The sequence below is a fragment of the Lithobates pipiens genome, unplaced genomic scaffold (genome assembly GCF_037356315.1).
Source record: "Lithobates pipiens isolate NorthernLeopardFrog02 unplaced genomic scaffold, aLitPip1_a1.2 Scaffold_25, whole genome shotgun sequence".
Lineage (NCBI taxonomy): Eukaryota > Metazoa > Chordata > Amphibia > Anura > Ranidae > Lithobates > Lithobates pipiens.
This window is the reverse complement of record NW_027507787.1, coordinates 172,657,803-172,674,463: the sequence shown is the minus strand read 5'-3', so window position 1 is coordinate 172,674,463 and position 16,661 is coordinate 172,657,803. Positions and strand designations below refer to the sequence as shown.

General features: G+C 47.6%; 1 protein-coding gene across 4 annotated transcripts in view; it reads right to left on the bottom strand.

The window, feature by feature from the left end:
• Positions 1-16,661, bottom strand: part of LOC143930665 (alpha-2-macroglobulin-like protein 1) — a 311,800-nt gene that overhangs the window by 58,123 nt on the left and 237,016 nt on the right. For all 4 annotated transcript variants that reach the window (XM_077455168.1, XM_077455166.1, XM_077455167.1 and 1 more), the window contains 2 exons: positions 9,282-9,357; positions 7,554-7,710 (listed from right to left, as the gene is read on the bottom strand). In XM_077455168.1, coding sequence (XP_077311294.1) covers positions 7,554-7,710; positions 9,282-9,357 — 233 coding nt within the window. The remainder of the gene's footprint in view (positions 1-7,553; positions 7,711-9,281; positions 9,358-16,661) is intronic.

Genomic DNA, 16,661 nt, shown 5'->3' with positions numbered 1-16,661 from the left:
TATATCCATCCAGTTTTTCTATCCTGGTCTGAGGTTCCCTGTTGATGTTAGACTATCCATTGGAAGCCCTTACTATGTGATGAGCCTGACTTTAACTGTCACAATGTGAGTTGCTATTTATCTTTTCACCACAATAAATCTGTTAATGTGCTACACTCAGATTTTACCCTGCTGGTCTTCTTATCTGTTTGCCTAGAGGAACTTCAGTCTCTTCAGAGTTGCTGCATCTGATTCATTGAGATCAGTGGAAAGTCATCCTTAACGCTCCAAATGGACTCTTGAACTTGCACTTTTTGAATTTAACTTTTTGCTGTTCTGCATAGACATTTATGTACACACAACACTTATGCAGCCATATACCCCATTACTAATGTATTTCTTTAACCACTGGACATCCGCGCTATAGCCGAATGATGGCCACAGTGTGGATCTGAATTCCCGGAAGGCCGTCACATGACATCCTCCCCTGTGCTCGCTCCCTGCGCGCTGTGATCACTGAGTCACTGAGACTCAGGTGATCACCGATTCGAGTAAGGGGCTGCTCCCGGCCTCTTACCATGTGATCAGCTGCCAGCTGATCACATGATCAAAACAAAAGCTCGTGATCTTTTTTTTTTCTCCTCACGCTGACAGCCGTTAAGGACTGATATAGGTGTACAGTATATTGGGTTGTACACGTATAATATACTTTCTTTCAAATATAGAAAGCATATTATACTTGACTGCTGAGCTGATTGCTGCCCGATTCTGCACCTGTCTTTTATCAGTATAGGGACTGAGGGACAGTTTGGTGTTTGGAGCAGGGACAGTCTGCAAATCACTAGCTACTAGATCCACAAAGGTCCTTTTAAGCACGTATAATATACACGTATAATATACTTTCTTTCAAATATAGAAAGCATATTATACTTGACTGCTGAGCTGATTGCTGCCCGATTCTGCACCTGTCTTTTATCAGTATAGGGACTGAGGGACAGTTTGGTGTTTGGAGCAGGGACAGTCTGCAAATCACTAGCTACTAGATCCACAAAGGTCCTTTTAAGCACTGGTATAGGTGTACAGTATATAGGGTTGTACACGTATAATATACTTTCTTTCAAATATAGAAAGCCCGATTCTGCAGCTGTCTTATCAGTGTAAGGACTGAGGGTGTCAGGGCTGGCTGCTCAGCTGTCGGCTAATTGCCAGTTCTCTTCTCTTTCCACAGTTACCAGCTGTTGCCGATGATGCTCGTCTGACCTGTCTATTTAAAGCCTTCCTGCTCACTTTTTCATTTGCCTTCGCGTTGGTCACATCACAGGGAACCATCTCCTGCTGTTTGTTTCAAGACTGGCTTGCTGACATCCCACCTGACTTCTTATCCTGCTTGCGGTTGCTCTCCTTGGATCCCTGATTACCGGCCTGGCTGATTACCCGATCTGGTTAATGAACTTTGGACTGGCTGACTACCCGATCTGGCTACAGGACTATGCTTGACTACGCTTTTTTCTATTTACCTTTTTGATTTGATTGTACTTCTGTCTCAGTCTGTTTCATGGTTTCTGACAGTATGCAAAGGCCATGAATACAGTCAGTCCACTTGTTGGTAATATTTTTTCCAGATTGGATGAGCAAGATCACGATGGATCAGTTTGCCTTGGCGTTGCAAACGCTCCTGAATCGCACAGCTCACCTGGAATCCCCCACAGTGGCTGCTCCGGTACAACCTGAGTCGCAGGCCGTCCCTGCTGCTGCGCCAGTCTCTGTGCAGGCACCCGCCTCGAGTATAATCTCTATAAGAGGTATGTCTGGTTCTGCTCCTCTTCCCCAGCGATTTGGGGGCGATCCAGTTCAATGCAGAGGGTTTCTCAATTAGGTTGAGATATACTTTGAAATGCTGCCCTAGGCATTTCCCACGGACAGAAGCAAAGTAGGTTTCATGATATCTTTACTTTCTGAGAGAGCCTTGGCCTGGGCTAAACCTCTATGGGAGATGCAAAAACCTGTTGTCTTGAGTTACCCTCAGTTTGTGGCCTCCTTTAAAAAGTTTTTTGACGTTCCTGCATGCTCTGCTTCTGCTGCCAAGTGCCTCATGTCCATCAAACAGAGTACGAGAACTGTTGCCGACTACGCCATTGAATTTTGTACTCTGGCAGCAGAGGTTGCTTGGAACAATGAGGCCCTCGTGGCTGCTTTTTCTCATGGTCTCTCGGATTCAATCAAGGATGAGATAGCAGCCCGAGATATACCCACTAAGCTGGAGAGCTTGATCTCGTTTGCCATCCTCATTGACTCCAGACTCAGAGAAATACTTTCTCTTAAGGAGCGCTTGCGGAAGCCTCCTGTACGTTTGCCTCCGAGCTTTGTAGTCCCACCCATGCCTCCCTCACCTCCCATGCCTCCTGGTACCGAGTTGGTCAGTGAAGATGAACCCATGCACCCGGGCTTCACGCGTCTCTATGCGGATGAGAGAGCCTTTAGGAAGAGGGAGAGATTGTGCCCTTATTGTGGCCAGGCAGGTCACTTTTTGAAGTCTTGTCCTACCCATCCAGGGAATGCCCGAACCTTGAGGTCCTGTCATGGACAGACCTTAGGTGGCGTTGTTTCGTCCCCAGTTATCCAGAAGGATAAGCCCCTGGTTTTGGTTACCCTTTCTTGGACTGATTCGTCCATCGAGATACAGGCTCTAATCGACTCTGGGGCTGCAGGCCTGTTCATTGATGCTGCATTTGTTTCGGAGCCCTCGATTCCGCTGCAGCTGCGTGACACTCCACTTGCCATTGAGGCTCTTGACGGGAGACCTTTACAGCCTGCCCATGTGACGGTTCCATTGTCCATGGCCATAGGGGCACTTCAAGACCTCACCTCACCCAGATTTCTGCTGGTTATTGGTTATCCTTGGTTACAGAGGCACAACCCCTCTTTTGATTGGCTCCATGCTGAGGTTCTCTCCTGGTCATCACAATGCAGTAAAACATGCTTCTTGAAGGTATCCTGGGTCCTGTGCACCGCTTCACTCCCCTCCTTGCCGGAGTACCGTGATTTTGGCGATGGCTTTGATAAAGGTCAAGCTGGTAGTTTGCCTCCACACCGGCCTTATGATTGCGCAATTGACCTTCACTTGGTGCCATACCTCCTCGTGGCCGGGTTTACCCTTTGTCGGTCTTGGAGGATAAGGCCATGGAGGAGTATGCTGCTGACGCACTCTCTCGAGGTTTCATCCGCAAGTCCTCGTCTCCTGCTGGTGCTGGTTTCTTCTTTGTGAAAAAAAAAGAGCAGTGAACGGAGACCTTGTATAGATTATAGGGGTCTCAATCGTGTCATGATTAGGAATGCCTACCCGATTCCATTGATTACGGAGTTATTTGACTGCCTCAAGGGAACAACGGTTTTCACAAAGCTTGACCTGAGAGGGGCAATCTCATGCGCATTAAGGAGGGCGACGAGTGGAAAACTGCGCTTAATACCAGAACAGGCCATTATGAATACCTGGTAATGCCTTTTGGCTTTTGTAACGCCCCAGCAGTTTTTCAGGAATTTATTATTATTTATTATTGTCCTCCGAGATTTGTTGCAATTGTGTGTGGTGGTTTATCTCTATGATATCCTCATATTTTCCAAGTCCCTGGAGAGCCGCCACACAGATGTCTGTCGTGTACTTCAGAAACTAAGAGAGAACAATCTCTACTGTAAACTGGAGAAGTGCGAGTTCCATCGTGAACAGGTTACATTCCTGGGCTATGTCATTTCCACTGCTGGTTTTTCGATGGACCCAGAGAAACTGTCGGTAGTCCTACAGTGGCCTCGACCCGTGGGTTTGCGTTCCTCTGCAGCATTTCCTGGGCTTTGCCTACTACTACTGGAAGTTTATTCGTATCTTTCTCGTCTCTGGTCAAGCCTCTGACTGATATGACCAGAAAGGACGGTAACCCACAGAGTTGGTCTCCGGAGTCCATTAAGGCCTTTGAGACTCTCAAGGCTGCCTTTGTTTCTGCTCCTGTGTTGGCACATCCTGATCCTACATTGCCTTTTATCCTAGAAGTTGATGCTTCTGAGATGGGAGTTGGCGCCCTTCTGTCTCAACATCCAAACTCTGAGAGCGCTATGCATCCGTGTGGCTACTTTTTCAAGAAATTGTCACCTGCTGAGTGCAATTATGAGATTGGTGACAGAGAGCTGTTGGCAATCATTTTAGCCCTGAAAGAATGGAGACATCTCCTTGAAGGTACCACTGTGCCCGTTCTTATTCTTACTGACCATAAGAATCTTATATTCTTCTCTGAGGCTAAGCGACTCTCCCAGAAGGGCGCGATGGGCTCTTTTCTTGTCGAGCTTTAATTACATTGTCTCATTCTTACCCGGTACTAAGAATGTAAGGGCTGATGCCTTGTCACGACAATTTTCCTCCACTTCCATGTCGGAGTCAGTTCCGGTTCCTATGATTCCTCCTGATCGTATCTTGGCTACGGTTTGCACAAGTCTTACTTCTTTGGGTGACAAACTTCTTGCTGCTCAGGTCCATGCTCCTCCTGATAAACCTTGTGACCGCTGCTTTGTCCCAGAGAGTCTCCATACTGCAGTGCTCCAAACTTACTATTCTCCAAAGGCAGCTGGCCATCCTGGGAAGAATGAACTCATTTGGGCCATCTCCCAACAATTCTGGTGGCCTAGTCTATGGGCTGATGTTACTGCCTTTGTAGCTGCCTGTCCCATGTGTGCTCAGAGTAAGACTCCACGACATCTTCCAGTGGACCTCCTACAACCCATACCCAATGGAGAGAGGCCCTGGACTCACCTGTCTATGGATTTAATTGTGGAATTGCCCAACACCCAAGGCAACACTGTTATCCTTATGGTGGTTGACCGGTTCTCAAAGATGTATCATTGTATTCCACTTAAGTTGCCCACCTCTAAGGAACTGGCTTCCATTTTTGCTCGGGAGATATTTCGCTTACATGGGTTACCCAAGGTGATTGTCTCGGATAGGGGCAGTCAGTTTGTCTCCCGGTTCTGGCGAGCCTTTTGTGCACAGTTGGGAATCCAGCTTGCTTTCTCTTCTGCGTATCATCCGCAGTCTAATGGGGAACGAGCCAAACAATCCTTCGTTGCTATATTTCTGACCATCATAACAACTGTTCTGCCCTATTACCTTGGGCAGAGTTTGCTCACAACAGTGCCTTGAATTCTGCCTCCCGATTGTCTCCATTTATGGCGAATTATGGTTTCCAACCTTCCATGTTGCCTGACTCGTTTGTTCCGCAGAGTATTCCTGTGTTAGAGGAGCATCTCCGTGGTCTTCGTTCCACTTGGGTACAAGTCCCGGAGGCTTTGCGTCATGCTAATGATAGGTACAGACTCCATGCTGACCGCAGACGCCTGCCTGCGCCTTCCTACCAGGTTGGGGACAGGGCCTGGCTGTCATCTCGCAACCTCCGGCTTCGCGTTCCCTCACTAAAGTTTGCACCTCAGTTTATTGGGCCGTTCCGTATCCTTCGCGAGATTAACCCAGTAGCTTGCGCGTTGGACCTTCCTCCTAGTATGCGCATCTCTAATGTGTGTCATGTCTCCTTATTGAAACCGTTGGTCTGTAACCAATTTACCACCTTGGTGCCATGTCCTCACCCTATTCTGGTTGAGAACCATGAGGAGTATGAGGTACTATGGGCGCATACAGTACCTGGTTCACTGGAAGGGGTACAGTCCGGAGGAACGCTCCTGGGTTTCATCCTCTGACGTACATGCCCCTGTTCTCCTCCGGGAGTTCCATAGACAGTTTCCCCTCAAGCCCGGTGGCCCTCCAAGGGAGAAGGGTCATTGGGGGGGGGGGGGGTACTGTCAGGGCTGGCTTAGCCCTTCCTCCTCTGGGCTGGCTGATCAGCTGTCGGCTAATTGCCAGCTCTCTTCTCTCTCCACAGTTACCAGCTGTTCCCGATGATGCTCGTCTGACCTGCCTATTTAAAGCCTTCCTTCTCATTTTCCATTTTCCTTCGCGTTGGTCACATCACAGGGAACCATCTCCTGCTGCTTGTTTCAAGACTGGCTTGCTGACATCCCACCTGGCTTCTTATCCTGCTTGCGGTTGCTCTCCTTGGGTCCCTGACTTACGGCCTGGCTGATTACCCGATCTGGTTAATGAACTTTGGACTGGCTGACTACCCGATCTGGCTACAGGACTCTGGCTATGCTTGACTACGCTTTTTTCTATTTACCTTTTTATTTTTATTAATAAACAAGTGTGATTTGATTGTACTTCTGTCTCAGTCCATTTCATGGTTTCTGACAGAGGGACAGTTTGGTGTTTGGAGCAGGGACAATCTGCAAATCACTAGCTACTAGGTCCTAATCACTAGCTACTCGGTGCTGGTGCCAGTGCTCTCTATCTTGGTGCTGGTGTCAGTGCTCTCTATCTCGGTGCTGGTGTCAGTGCTGGTGTCAGTGCTCTCTATCTCGGTGCTGGTGTCAGTGCTCAGTCTCTATCACGGTGCTGGTTTCAGACAGTGAGGCAGATGGCAGCGGAGAAGCCAATCAGCAGGCAGTGCCAGCACCATGGCTGAGGATCAGCACTGGACTGGCACCTCCGGACCACCACAGTGGAGCCCTGCAGAGGTGGGGGTAAGGGCCGGGCAGAGGGAGGGGCTCAAGCACAGGTTGGCACACTGGGACACTGGCACAGGACTGCGCTGCCCTGACTGTGGCACTGATCATCTCCTGCACCCCCTTCATAGTCTGCCCTGACCTTGCCTCTCCTCCATGGCCTTCATTCGCTCCTGAATTGTCAAAATTTCACAGATAAAAAAAGAATGCTTGTCGTTGTCGATCCCAGATTCACTTAATACTTTTGTTATGTCAGTGTCCATGTTGTGGGACTATGTGTGCACAGCTAGTAAGTATTTTGTGGCTGAAAATATGACCTGGAGGTTTTAAAGGTTCACCTGCCATTAAAGTCAATGGGGTCCGCCGCAAACTTTGCAGTTCGCAAACTTTTGGCCAAGTTCGCGGTTCGCGAAATGTCCCATCGGAAGTTCATCCATCACTACCTATCAATGCCCACCAGTGGTGCCAATCAGTGGCACCTAGAAGTGCTGCCTATCAGCAGAACAGATCATTGCCCATCACTGCCACCCAACTGTGCCCATCACTGCCACCTATCGGTGCAAATCAGTGCTGCTTCATCAGCGTACATCAATGACGTACAAAAATTGGCCATTTTAAAATTTTATAACAAAATAATTTTTTTTTTTTTTAAATTCGGTCTTTTTACATTTTTTTTCACAAAAAATAAAAATCGTACAGGTGATCAAATACCACCAAAAGAAAGCTCTATTTGTGGGGAAAAAAATTATAAACAGTTAATTTGGGTACAGTGTTGTATGACCACGCAATTGTCATTCAAAATGCATCAGCGCTGAAATCTGAAAATTCCTCTAGATAGGAGGGGGGTTTAAGTGCCCTGTAAGCAAGTGGTTAAAGACAGAATATTCAGATGAATATTGCAGTTTTTGAATCAACTAAAAAAATTACAGCGTAATTTATCAGTACTTAGTCCTATAAACGAAGTGTATATATGTGTTTACCATTAAGTAATCCTGAAAAATGGATCCAACTATTTCAAAGCAGCCATTGCTCCTTTGCAGCTGGCTCAGCCATCTCACAGCATCCTCAATATGCTTCTCCTGGATGTAGATGAGCTCTTGAGCATGAACAAATGACTTCAACGTGTAGGCAGTGAGCCTGCAAAATGTAATAGAGGGATACCATGTTAAAAGTTCATACACACAAGTGCCAACAGCAAGTACTAGATCAGGGGTGGACTGACAACTCATGGGGCCCCCGGGCAATAGGAGATTATGGGGCCCCCAGGCAATCCGAGATCATGGGGCCACACAGTATACACACACATAGTATACAATCACACAGTATACACATACATGTACACACAGTATACACAGACAGGTTTCTATTGGCTGAGAAGGTACTGGAGAGGTGGGGCAGCTATAATCTTGGGATTTTTAGAACAAAAGGATGTCAGTAAGGGACATTTCAGAGACAGATGTAAAAAAAACACAGATTTTTACATACTGTCCCTGGTTTTACTGAGGCTGGCAACACTGATGGGGACCCCTAGTGGCTCGGGGCCCTCGGGCAGTGCCCGAGTGGCCCAATGGTCAGTCCGCCCCTGTACTAGATATGCAAGCTTAACAAGTGCTCCATAAGTACCTTTTCCGGCTTTAGTACCCCTTTTATATTGGGACTTAGACATTTTTACGGTAATGGTCTTGTATAAATACAAAACAGATGTGTACTGTATGCAATACGTTTTGGTTTTTGCACTAACAGTTTCTTTTTTCCAGACAAGCATTCAAAAGACCCATGCCTTCACCTGGTCCAAGCAAACCTAAGTCTGTGTGTCGGTATTGAAAAATTCTCCCAACCATTTTCATAGCTCCTACAACTTCCCAAAACGTCATTGCGTCTTAAAATGGTTATAAAGCATAAACATTATTTGCCTTAATTTACATTGCTTGCATTAAGGTGAAAAAAGTTTAGGCATCAGTGTCCTCCTTCACTCCCCTTTTACTCACCTGAGCCCTCATTCATTGAAGTGTTGTGCCGCTCTGCGGCTCTTCTCTCCCCCCTATCTCTCGATCTCAAAGGCTTTTGCTGAGGCAGCAGGAGCCAGTAGCTCCTGCTGCTGTCAATTAAAGTCAGTGATGTGGGGGTGGGGCCGAGTCCCTCTGTCTTTGTCTACAGATGGGAGTTTGGGAGTGAGCCTACATGAGGTTCCCCACAGAAAGTGGATTTCTATGAGGGCATTCACGGGAGAGATGGAGCCAGAAGCTCTGGCGGGGGGACCTGCACAGAGCAGGTAAGTATAAACCTGTTATTTTTTTTAAAAGAATTTACAATCCCTTTATATAGTCACCCTGTTACCTCAGGTCCACTTTTAACAGTCCAACTCTACACATGTATATACTTACAATTTCAGTGACCTGTATATTGAAAATCCACTGCTTCTCAGTTCTCCCACTGCAATTACTCTACACTTTTGGGTGTGTTGAATACGTAGACCCTGCCATTGGCTTGTACGTCACTACAGGATATATGAGTTGGAGAGGGCAGCAAGTATTCAACTTCGAATGCTTGGAGCCACTAGGGACCATAGAAACATGGCTTTTCAATACACAAGCCCCCGGAAAGGTAAGTATATAATATTTTATAAAAACATATCTTTTACAGGTAACCTGTCCAGTACAAGTGACCCTGTGGTGGCAGGGTCACTTTTTCCAGAAATTCATACGCACCATGTACTGGGCTGGTAGCCATGGAAGACGCTGTAAGAACCGTTGACACTTTTAAACAGTAGCTGTCTCTGGTAACCTATAAAATAATAATTGATACATTAGCTAACAAAATTGATAAAATGGGGTTGCTGATGTACGAGCAGGATTTTGACTTTGTGGGAATATCAAAAACTTGGTTTCACAGCTCACATGACTGTCTGGCAACTATCCAAGGGTATTCCTTGTATCAGAGGGACAGGAAAGGGGGGGGGGGTGATATGCCTATACATCAAGACTGATATATGTGGGATGACATTGAAAATGTGGCAAGGTGGAATCCCTGTGGGTGGAGCTTCAAAGTAAAGGAACAAATGGGAATTCAATATTGGGGGTATGGTGCAGGCCCCCTAACCTGAAGGATGAGGAGGAGTTGGATCTCCTATCACAGTTAGAAATGGCAGGCAATGTTATCATAATAGGGGACTTTACCTATCCAGATAGTGACTGGGCAGAAGGAACAGCTCACTCAAAGGCTTGTAATTTCCTAAATTTCCTACAGGACAACTTCACATGCCAGTTGATAGAAGCCCCAACTAGAAATATATTGCTAGAACGCAGATGTGGAAATATGGGACAACTTGGGAACCAGTGATCATAGGATAATCACATTCAACATAACTCATAGGAAAAGGAAGCACAAGGGTAGTACAAGAACACTGGATTTCAAAAGAGCCCACACTTCTGTGCTCAATACTACAAGATATTAAATGGGACCAAATCCCAGAAACATTGAACACTGAGAAAAAAATGGGAGTACTTTAGAAACATATTAACCCTTTCATGACTAAGCCTATTTTTGGAATTTGGTGTTTACAAGTTAAAATCCATATTTTTTGCTAGAAAATTACTTGGAACCCCCAAACATTATATATATTTTTTAGCAGAGGCTCTAGAGAATAAAACGGCGATTGTTGCAATATTTTATGTCACACGGTATTTGCGCAGTGGTGTTTTAAACGCAACTTTTTGGGAAAAGGGACACTTTCATGAATAAAAAAAAAACAAAACAGTAAAATTAGCCCAATTTTTTTGCGAAATGTGAAAGATAATGTTACGCCGAGTAAATAGATACCAAACATGTCACACTTTATAATTGCGCGCACTTGTAGATTGACGACAAAGTACGGTACCTAAAAATCTCAATAGGCGACGCTTTAAAAATTTTTTACGGTTACCAGGTTAGCGTTACAGAGGAGGTCTACTGCTAGAATTATTGCTCTCGCTCTGACGATCGCGGCGATACCTCACATGTGTGATTTGAACACCGTTTACATACGCGGGCGCGACTTCCGTATGCGTTTTCTTTGCTTCGCGAGCTCGCGGGGACGGCGGGCGCTTTGAAATTTTTTTTTTTATTTTTTTATTTTTTTTATTTATTTTTAAATGACTAAATTGTTTAAAAAAAAAAAAAAAAAATTTGATCACTTTTATTGCTGTCACAAGGAATGTAAACATCCCTTGTGACAGTAATAGGTGGTGACAGGTACTCTTTATGGAGGGATCGGGGGTCTAAAAGACCCCCCACCCCTCCTTTACACTTCAATGTATTCAGATCGCCGAAAACGGCGATTCTGAATACCGGATATTTTTTTAAAACCGGCGCCATTGGCAGCCGAGTAAACGGGAAGTGACGTCATGACGTCGCTTCCGTGTTTACGATGAGGAGACTGGAACGAAGCCGATTACGGCTTCGTTCCAGTTCCTCCCCAGCAGCCAGAGCCGACGGATCGCAAATCGGTGCTCCCGATCGAGCGGGAGCACCGGTAACAGCGGCGAGAGGCGGCGGGAGGGGGGGACGTCCCCTCCCGCTCCTCCGGCATAACAGCCGAGCGGCTTTTAGCCGCATCGGTTGTTATGCCTGGATAGCCAATCGCCTGCTGTAAAAAACGGTACCGGGATGATGCCTGCAGGTGCGGGCATCATCCCGGTATAACCCTCGGAAGCCGAGTACGCAGATGTGCGTACGCTCGGCGGGAAAGGGTTAAATAAAGTTATTATCCAGTGTACAGTCAGGCCCTGAGTTACAGACATCCACCTTACAAATGAATCATACTTACAGAGAGAGACAGCAAGAAGTGAGAGAAAATCTACCCCTATGAAGGGAAATTCACTTCTGAAGAGTTACGATAGGAAAAAGGTGCCTAAACTCAAGATTTATCACCAATCCATGTTTCTCCGACAACCCAAAATTTTCAAAATTAAATTGCCATAGGGACAGAAAGTGAGGTGAAATCTTCTGAATAGGGGCACAGACATCAAAACAAATGTTGCAGAGGTGTCAACCCTTCCCTAAATATTTTTTTTGTCAGGTGTTACACCTAAAAAATGTACCTGTTAAATCTTATGTAGCACTCTCTACTTAGGTAGGTGCTAGAGGTAAGATTTTTTGGTGAGTGCAGGTAAATTTAGGCAGGCCTAGTTGTTTCTTTTGATCTGTGTGGGCTGAGAGTGGCTCAGTAGCAGCTGTGACTCACAGACAGCATCACTCCAATGTCACCTCCCTTTTCCTTCTAGAGGATTCTAGAAGAGGGGCAGGGAAGAGAGGTGGAGCTGTCTGGGGTGTCTCAAGGAGCACTGATCAATCCCCAACTAGGATTGTCAGGGAGTAGGCCTCCTTGAAATACCTGGAGTCAGCCCAGCTGGGGGGGAGTTGTCAGGTGGAAGAACTGAGGATGGCGTACTAGGCTATCAGAGCCTTTGAGGGAGCTCCCCAGTCTAGGGGGATTTACCTTGGGTCTGGGACTTGGGTGAAGGATGGATCCCTTCAAGAGCTCATGAGGGCTGGTGAGTGACATGTGCTATCGGGAGAGCTGGGGAGAGGACGGAGAGGGAACTGTCAGAGCTGGGTGTGGAGCCAGTGAGGATTGCAATTCGATGGGCAGTGAGGTTGGGCAGCTGCAGCCAGGAGAGCTGGCAGGGGCTTAAGAGGACTTATTGGGGGCACTAGTCCACCATAGGACAGCTATCACTATTTCCAATTCTTGCTGCATTAAAGGGAACCATAGTCCCTGCCTGCAAAGGCAGTTGCTGAGGCCTGACGGAGTCAAAGTTGGGCTTAACCATGTGCTAGCTCTGCCTGGAGTTAAGTGTTGTGCAGGAGAGATAGTGAGGGTAACAGTCCGCAAGCAAGAGGTGTGCTGAAAGAGACTGGGAGTAGCCAAATTGTATATAGTTGTCCCAACTGACTGATATACAATCAACCAATTGCTTGTTCTACTGGGCATCCCATAAATTCCTATGCAAGTTCAAATCCCTCAATAAAAATACAAAAAAAGCACATTGACTGTTAATTGTCTCAAAAGTGACTGGGACATGAATGTCAGGCTGGGCAGGGTGACAGGTGGGCCACAACTTTCAGCAGCCCCTACGGGGGGTACCGCTACATTTGGGGGCTCATCCAGAATCACCTTATCACGTGACTGCCGCTGTTGCCCCTAGCAACCAAGGAAGCGAGGCGGGAACTGTGTTTAACCAGTATTGAGGAATTTAACCATGGGAAGGACTTGTGTGCTCTGCCCGCTATTCAGTGTTAAAATAGTGAGAGCCATTGACCATAGCAACCAGTGGGAGCAAATCATTGCTACCCGCTTACCCAGCTGCTCCAACTAGCGAGGGGGTGGTCACTTATACTAATCCTGCAATTCAGTGACTTTGTACAGTCACCCGTGGCAATCACGGCAGGCTATCATGCCAATGGATTGCAAATATGTCCAGCATTCTGTTAATCCTAGACATTCTTCACTTTTAAAAAAAGAACACTGTAAAAATAAAAATAAAACAAAATAATTAAAAGAATAAATAAAATTTAAAGCGCTCCCATCACCCCGTGCTCACACACAGCGGCAAACACACACGTCGGTCCCGCACGCATATGTAAACAGTGATTGCAACACGTGAGGTATCACCATGATTGCCAGAGCGAGAGCAAGAATTCTAGCACCAGGCCTTCTCTGTAAGCTCTAAACTGGTAACCTGCAAAGGCTTTTAAAGCGTCACACATGGATAATTTAAAGTACCGTAGTTTGTTGCCATTCCATGAGCGCACACAATTTTAAAGTGTGACATGTTAGGTATCTATTTTCTGGCATACCATCATCTTTCAAATTATCAAAAAAAAGTTAACTTTTTTTTTTCCCAAAAAAATGCGTTTGAAAGACCGCTGCGCAAATATGATGTAAAGATAGAATATTCAAACGACCTAGGGTTTCTGCATAAAAAAAAGAATTATATTATATTTATGGTCCAGAGCCCTCTGACCGATACGGATAAGGATGACAAACAAGGTTAACATAAACTCTCTTCCTTGAAATGGACCTGAAAGTGTGCCCTGGTCTAACGAACGGTATACCAAAATAAGGGGGCAAAACATTCAGGTAGGGGTTGTATTTTATTGTTTCAAGTTTGAGACTGGGTGAGTTTGACAAAGGCCTGGGCCATCTCCAATTGCGGATTGGGTATGTAACGGGCGAAACAGGTGGACTTCCATCTGCCCAACTTCTTGATAACATGGTCCGGGACCCCTTGGCGGGAGGCGGTTGAAGCTGCTCCGATATGGAAAGAATGTCCAGAGTAGTGAGTAGGATTGAGGTGAAGGATGCCCAGAAGTATCCTGACATGTTCCATAAACTGGGCAGCGTTCAGTGGTTTAGTGTGAAATGGCAGAAGCGGAACAGACCCTGGTTGATCGGCCAGAAGGGTTAACAAGCGGGTGAGAACGGCGACCGGGCACCAGCGGTTGTTGGTTTTATAGAAGTGTATGTCCGTACCCGAGCCAAGCTGCTGCGTCTTGGAGACTGCTAAGTGTAGAATGTAATGGTCTTCGTATCGGACCAGGTGGTGCTTGCACAGCATACGTGCTGTGGGGCCATTACAAGTAAACTCGCCTGGCCGTAAGAAGCCGTAGAAGGCCAGGTGTATGGCTGCTTGCAAGACGATACTTATGCGGAGACCGAAAGGTGAAGTGGCCAGAATATCTGACATATCTCTAAAAACGTCTCCTGTAATAGGCAGCCGTTTGGTGCGGGCCACTGGCTGGCGCTTCTGGACGCCGCGCATAACAGGCACGGCGTGATAAGAAAACAAGGAAGGTTCGGTAGGGTCCTGGAGGGACGAGAAATGTTGTACACCGGCCAGATATAGCCGGATCGTATTAAAGGATAACGCCAGCTCCGAGTGGCAGTAGGAAATGAAGGCTAGGACTTGCTTGACACGGGACGTCTCTGTGCTGTGACACGTCATGAAGCGGTTAAAGGCCCTCGAGGCCGATTGATAGGCCTTGAGGGTATTGCGTGAGAGGGAGTGCTCGATGAGTTGGGTGGCCGCTAGGAGGTGTGGTGCTAATCCAGGGTCAGCTGAGACCAGTCCGGGATAGCTGCTGATGTTGGTCCGGCTCCGGGTACCTGATCAAAAAAAGAGACAAAGTTAAAGCGGGAGAGGGCGTCCGCTGCCTGATTGAATTTACCGGGGATAAAGGAACAATGGTTGTTGAACTGAAATGATAAAGAGAGCTGGACCAGTCGACGAAGGAAGGACATAATCGCTAGAGAGTTGGATCTGCCTTTATTAATGATCTCCGCAGTGGCCAAATTATCTGTAAAAAAGGTCACCGTTTGCCCCGACCAACTGCGGCCCCATGTGTGTGCTGCAACTACGATGGGGTACAACTCAAAGAGGGAGGACGTCTCGGCGAAGCCAGGAATAGCCAGTATCTGGGGAGGCCAGGGAGCTGCGAGCCACAGATGGCCAAAAATTGCCGCAAAGCCTGTGGAGGCCGCTGCGTCGGTCACCACCTGGGGTGAAAGGGAAGACACAGAGGGAATGAACAGGGACACGCCATTCCAAGAGGATAGGAACTCCTCCCACATAGCAAGGTCTGCTATCGCCGCGGGATCCAGGCTGAGGACTTGCTCCGGGTCCTGTGAGAGGGACAGTAAGACTAATAGGCGTGACACGAATGCGCGACCCTGAGGGATGATGCGCATGGCGAAATTCAGCATGCCGAGTAGGGACTGTAGCTGTCTTTTGGTGCAAGTTCTGGCATGGGTGAAGTCCCTCAGGACCGTCCTGATGCGGGCCAGTTTATCCGGGGGGAGGCTGGCCTGCATGGTGTTGGTGTCTAGGCTGACCCCGAGAAAGGTGATGGTCTGCGTCGGACCATCCACCTTGTGCTCGGCAATGGGGATGTTGAGGTTACTGAAGACCACCCTTAATTTATCCAGATCTCCTGGAGGTGAGCCGGGTGGCTCGATCAGCAGGAAGTCATCCAGATAGTGTATGACTCCCCGACACTGGGCTACGTGCAGCAGGATCCACGTGAGAGTCTGTGCGAAGGTATCGAAGAGCCAGGGGCTGCTTTTGGACCCGAATGTTAGTTTGGTGGCGAAATAGTACCGCTCCTTCCACTTGATGCCATGCCAGCACCAGAGAGATGGATGGATGGGAAGGAGCTTGAAGGCGTCCGAGATGTCGGCCTTGGAGAGCCAGGTTCCTGTGCCTGTTTTGAGAATGGCCTGGATGGCCGTGTCTACGGATGCATACTTGAGGGAGAACTCCTCTGAGGGGATAAGGGAATTAAGACTGGGGACAGAAGAGGAATGAGGCGCTGACAAATCGTACACCAATCTGAGTTTATTTGAGAACTTGCCCTTGACAAGCCCAATAGGGCTGACTCTCCAGGTGTTGAATGGGGGCTGTGTGAAAGGGCCTATGATGAAGTCTCGGTCTAACTCTGACTGTAGTAATTGGTCAATGGCTCGTTCATCCATAGCTGCTGACCGCAGGTTCTGGCATTCGTGCGTGAGGTGAGGGAGAGAAATAAGTCCAGTGTGAAAGCCTTGAGTGAAGCCCTGAACAAGGTAGACGGATAGTGAGGGGGTAGGATGATCGGTAAGGTAGGTGCTGAGCCACGAGACGTTGACCCGGCTTAGTCAAGACTTCTTAATCTGTTTGACCTCACACATGAGCCTGGGATGAGCCCTATGACACTGCGTGTATACGTGGAGCAGCCTGCACTGACTAAAATTGCATGAGCCGCTATTGTAATTGTTGCAGATTGCTGCACCTCCCATGGTCTTGACCGGGCGCCCAAATTTATCCGTCTGCGGCAGGCGTGCCTGTGGGCCCTGAGCGGTACCTGAGGTAGAAGGACCATCTGAGGGCGGGGCTGCCACTGAGCTAGCACACCAAGTCGCGGTATGAGTAGCCGGTTGGCAAATCGCACAGAGAGGAGACCGTAGCCCTGCGAAGTGGCGGCAAAATAGCTCGGTATCCATGACGCTCCAATCAGTAGGCATCTGGAACTGGAAGAGCCTGGCGGCCGCCTTAGCTGAGAAGGAGCGGTGG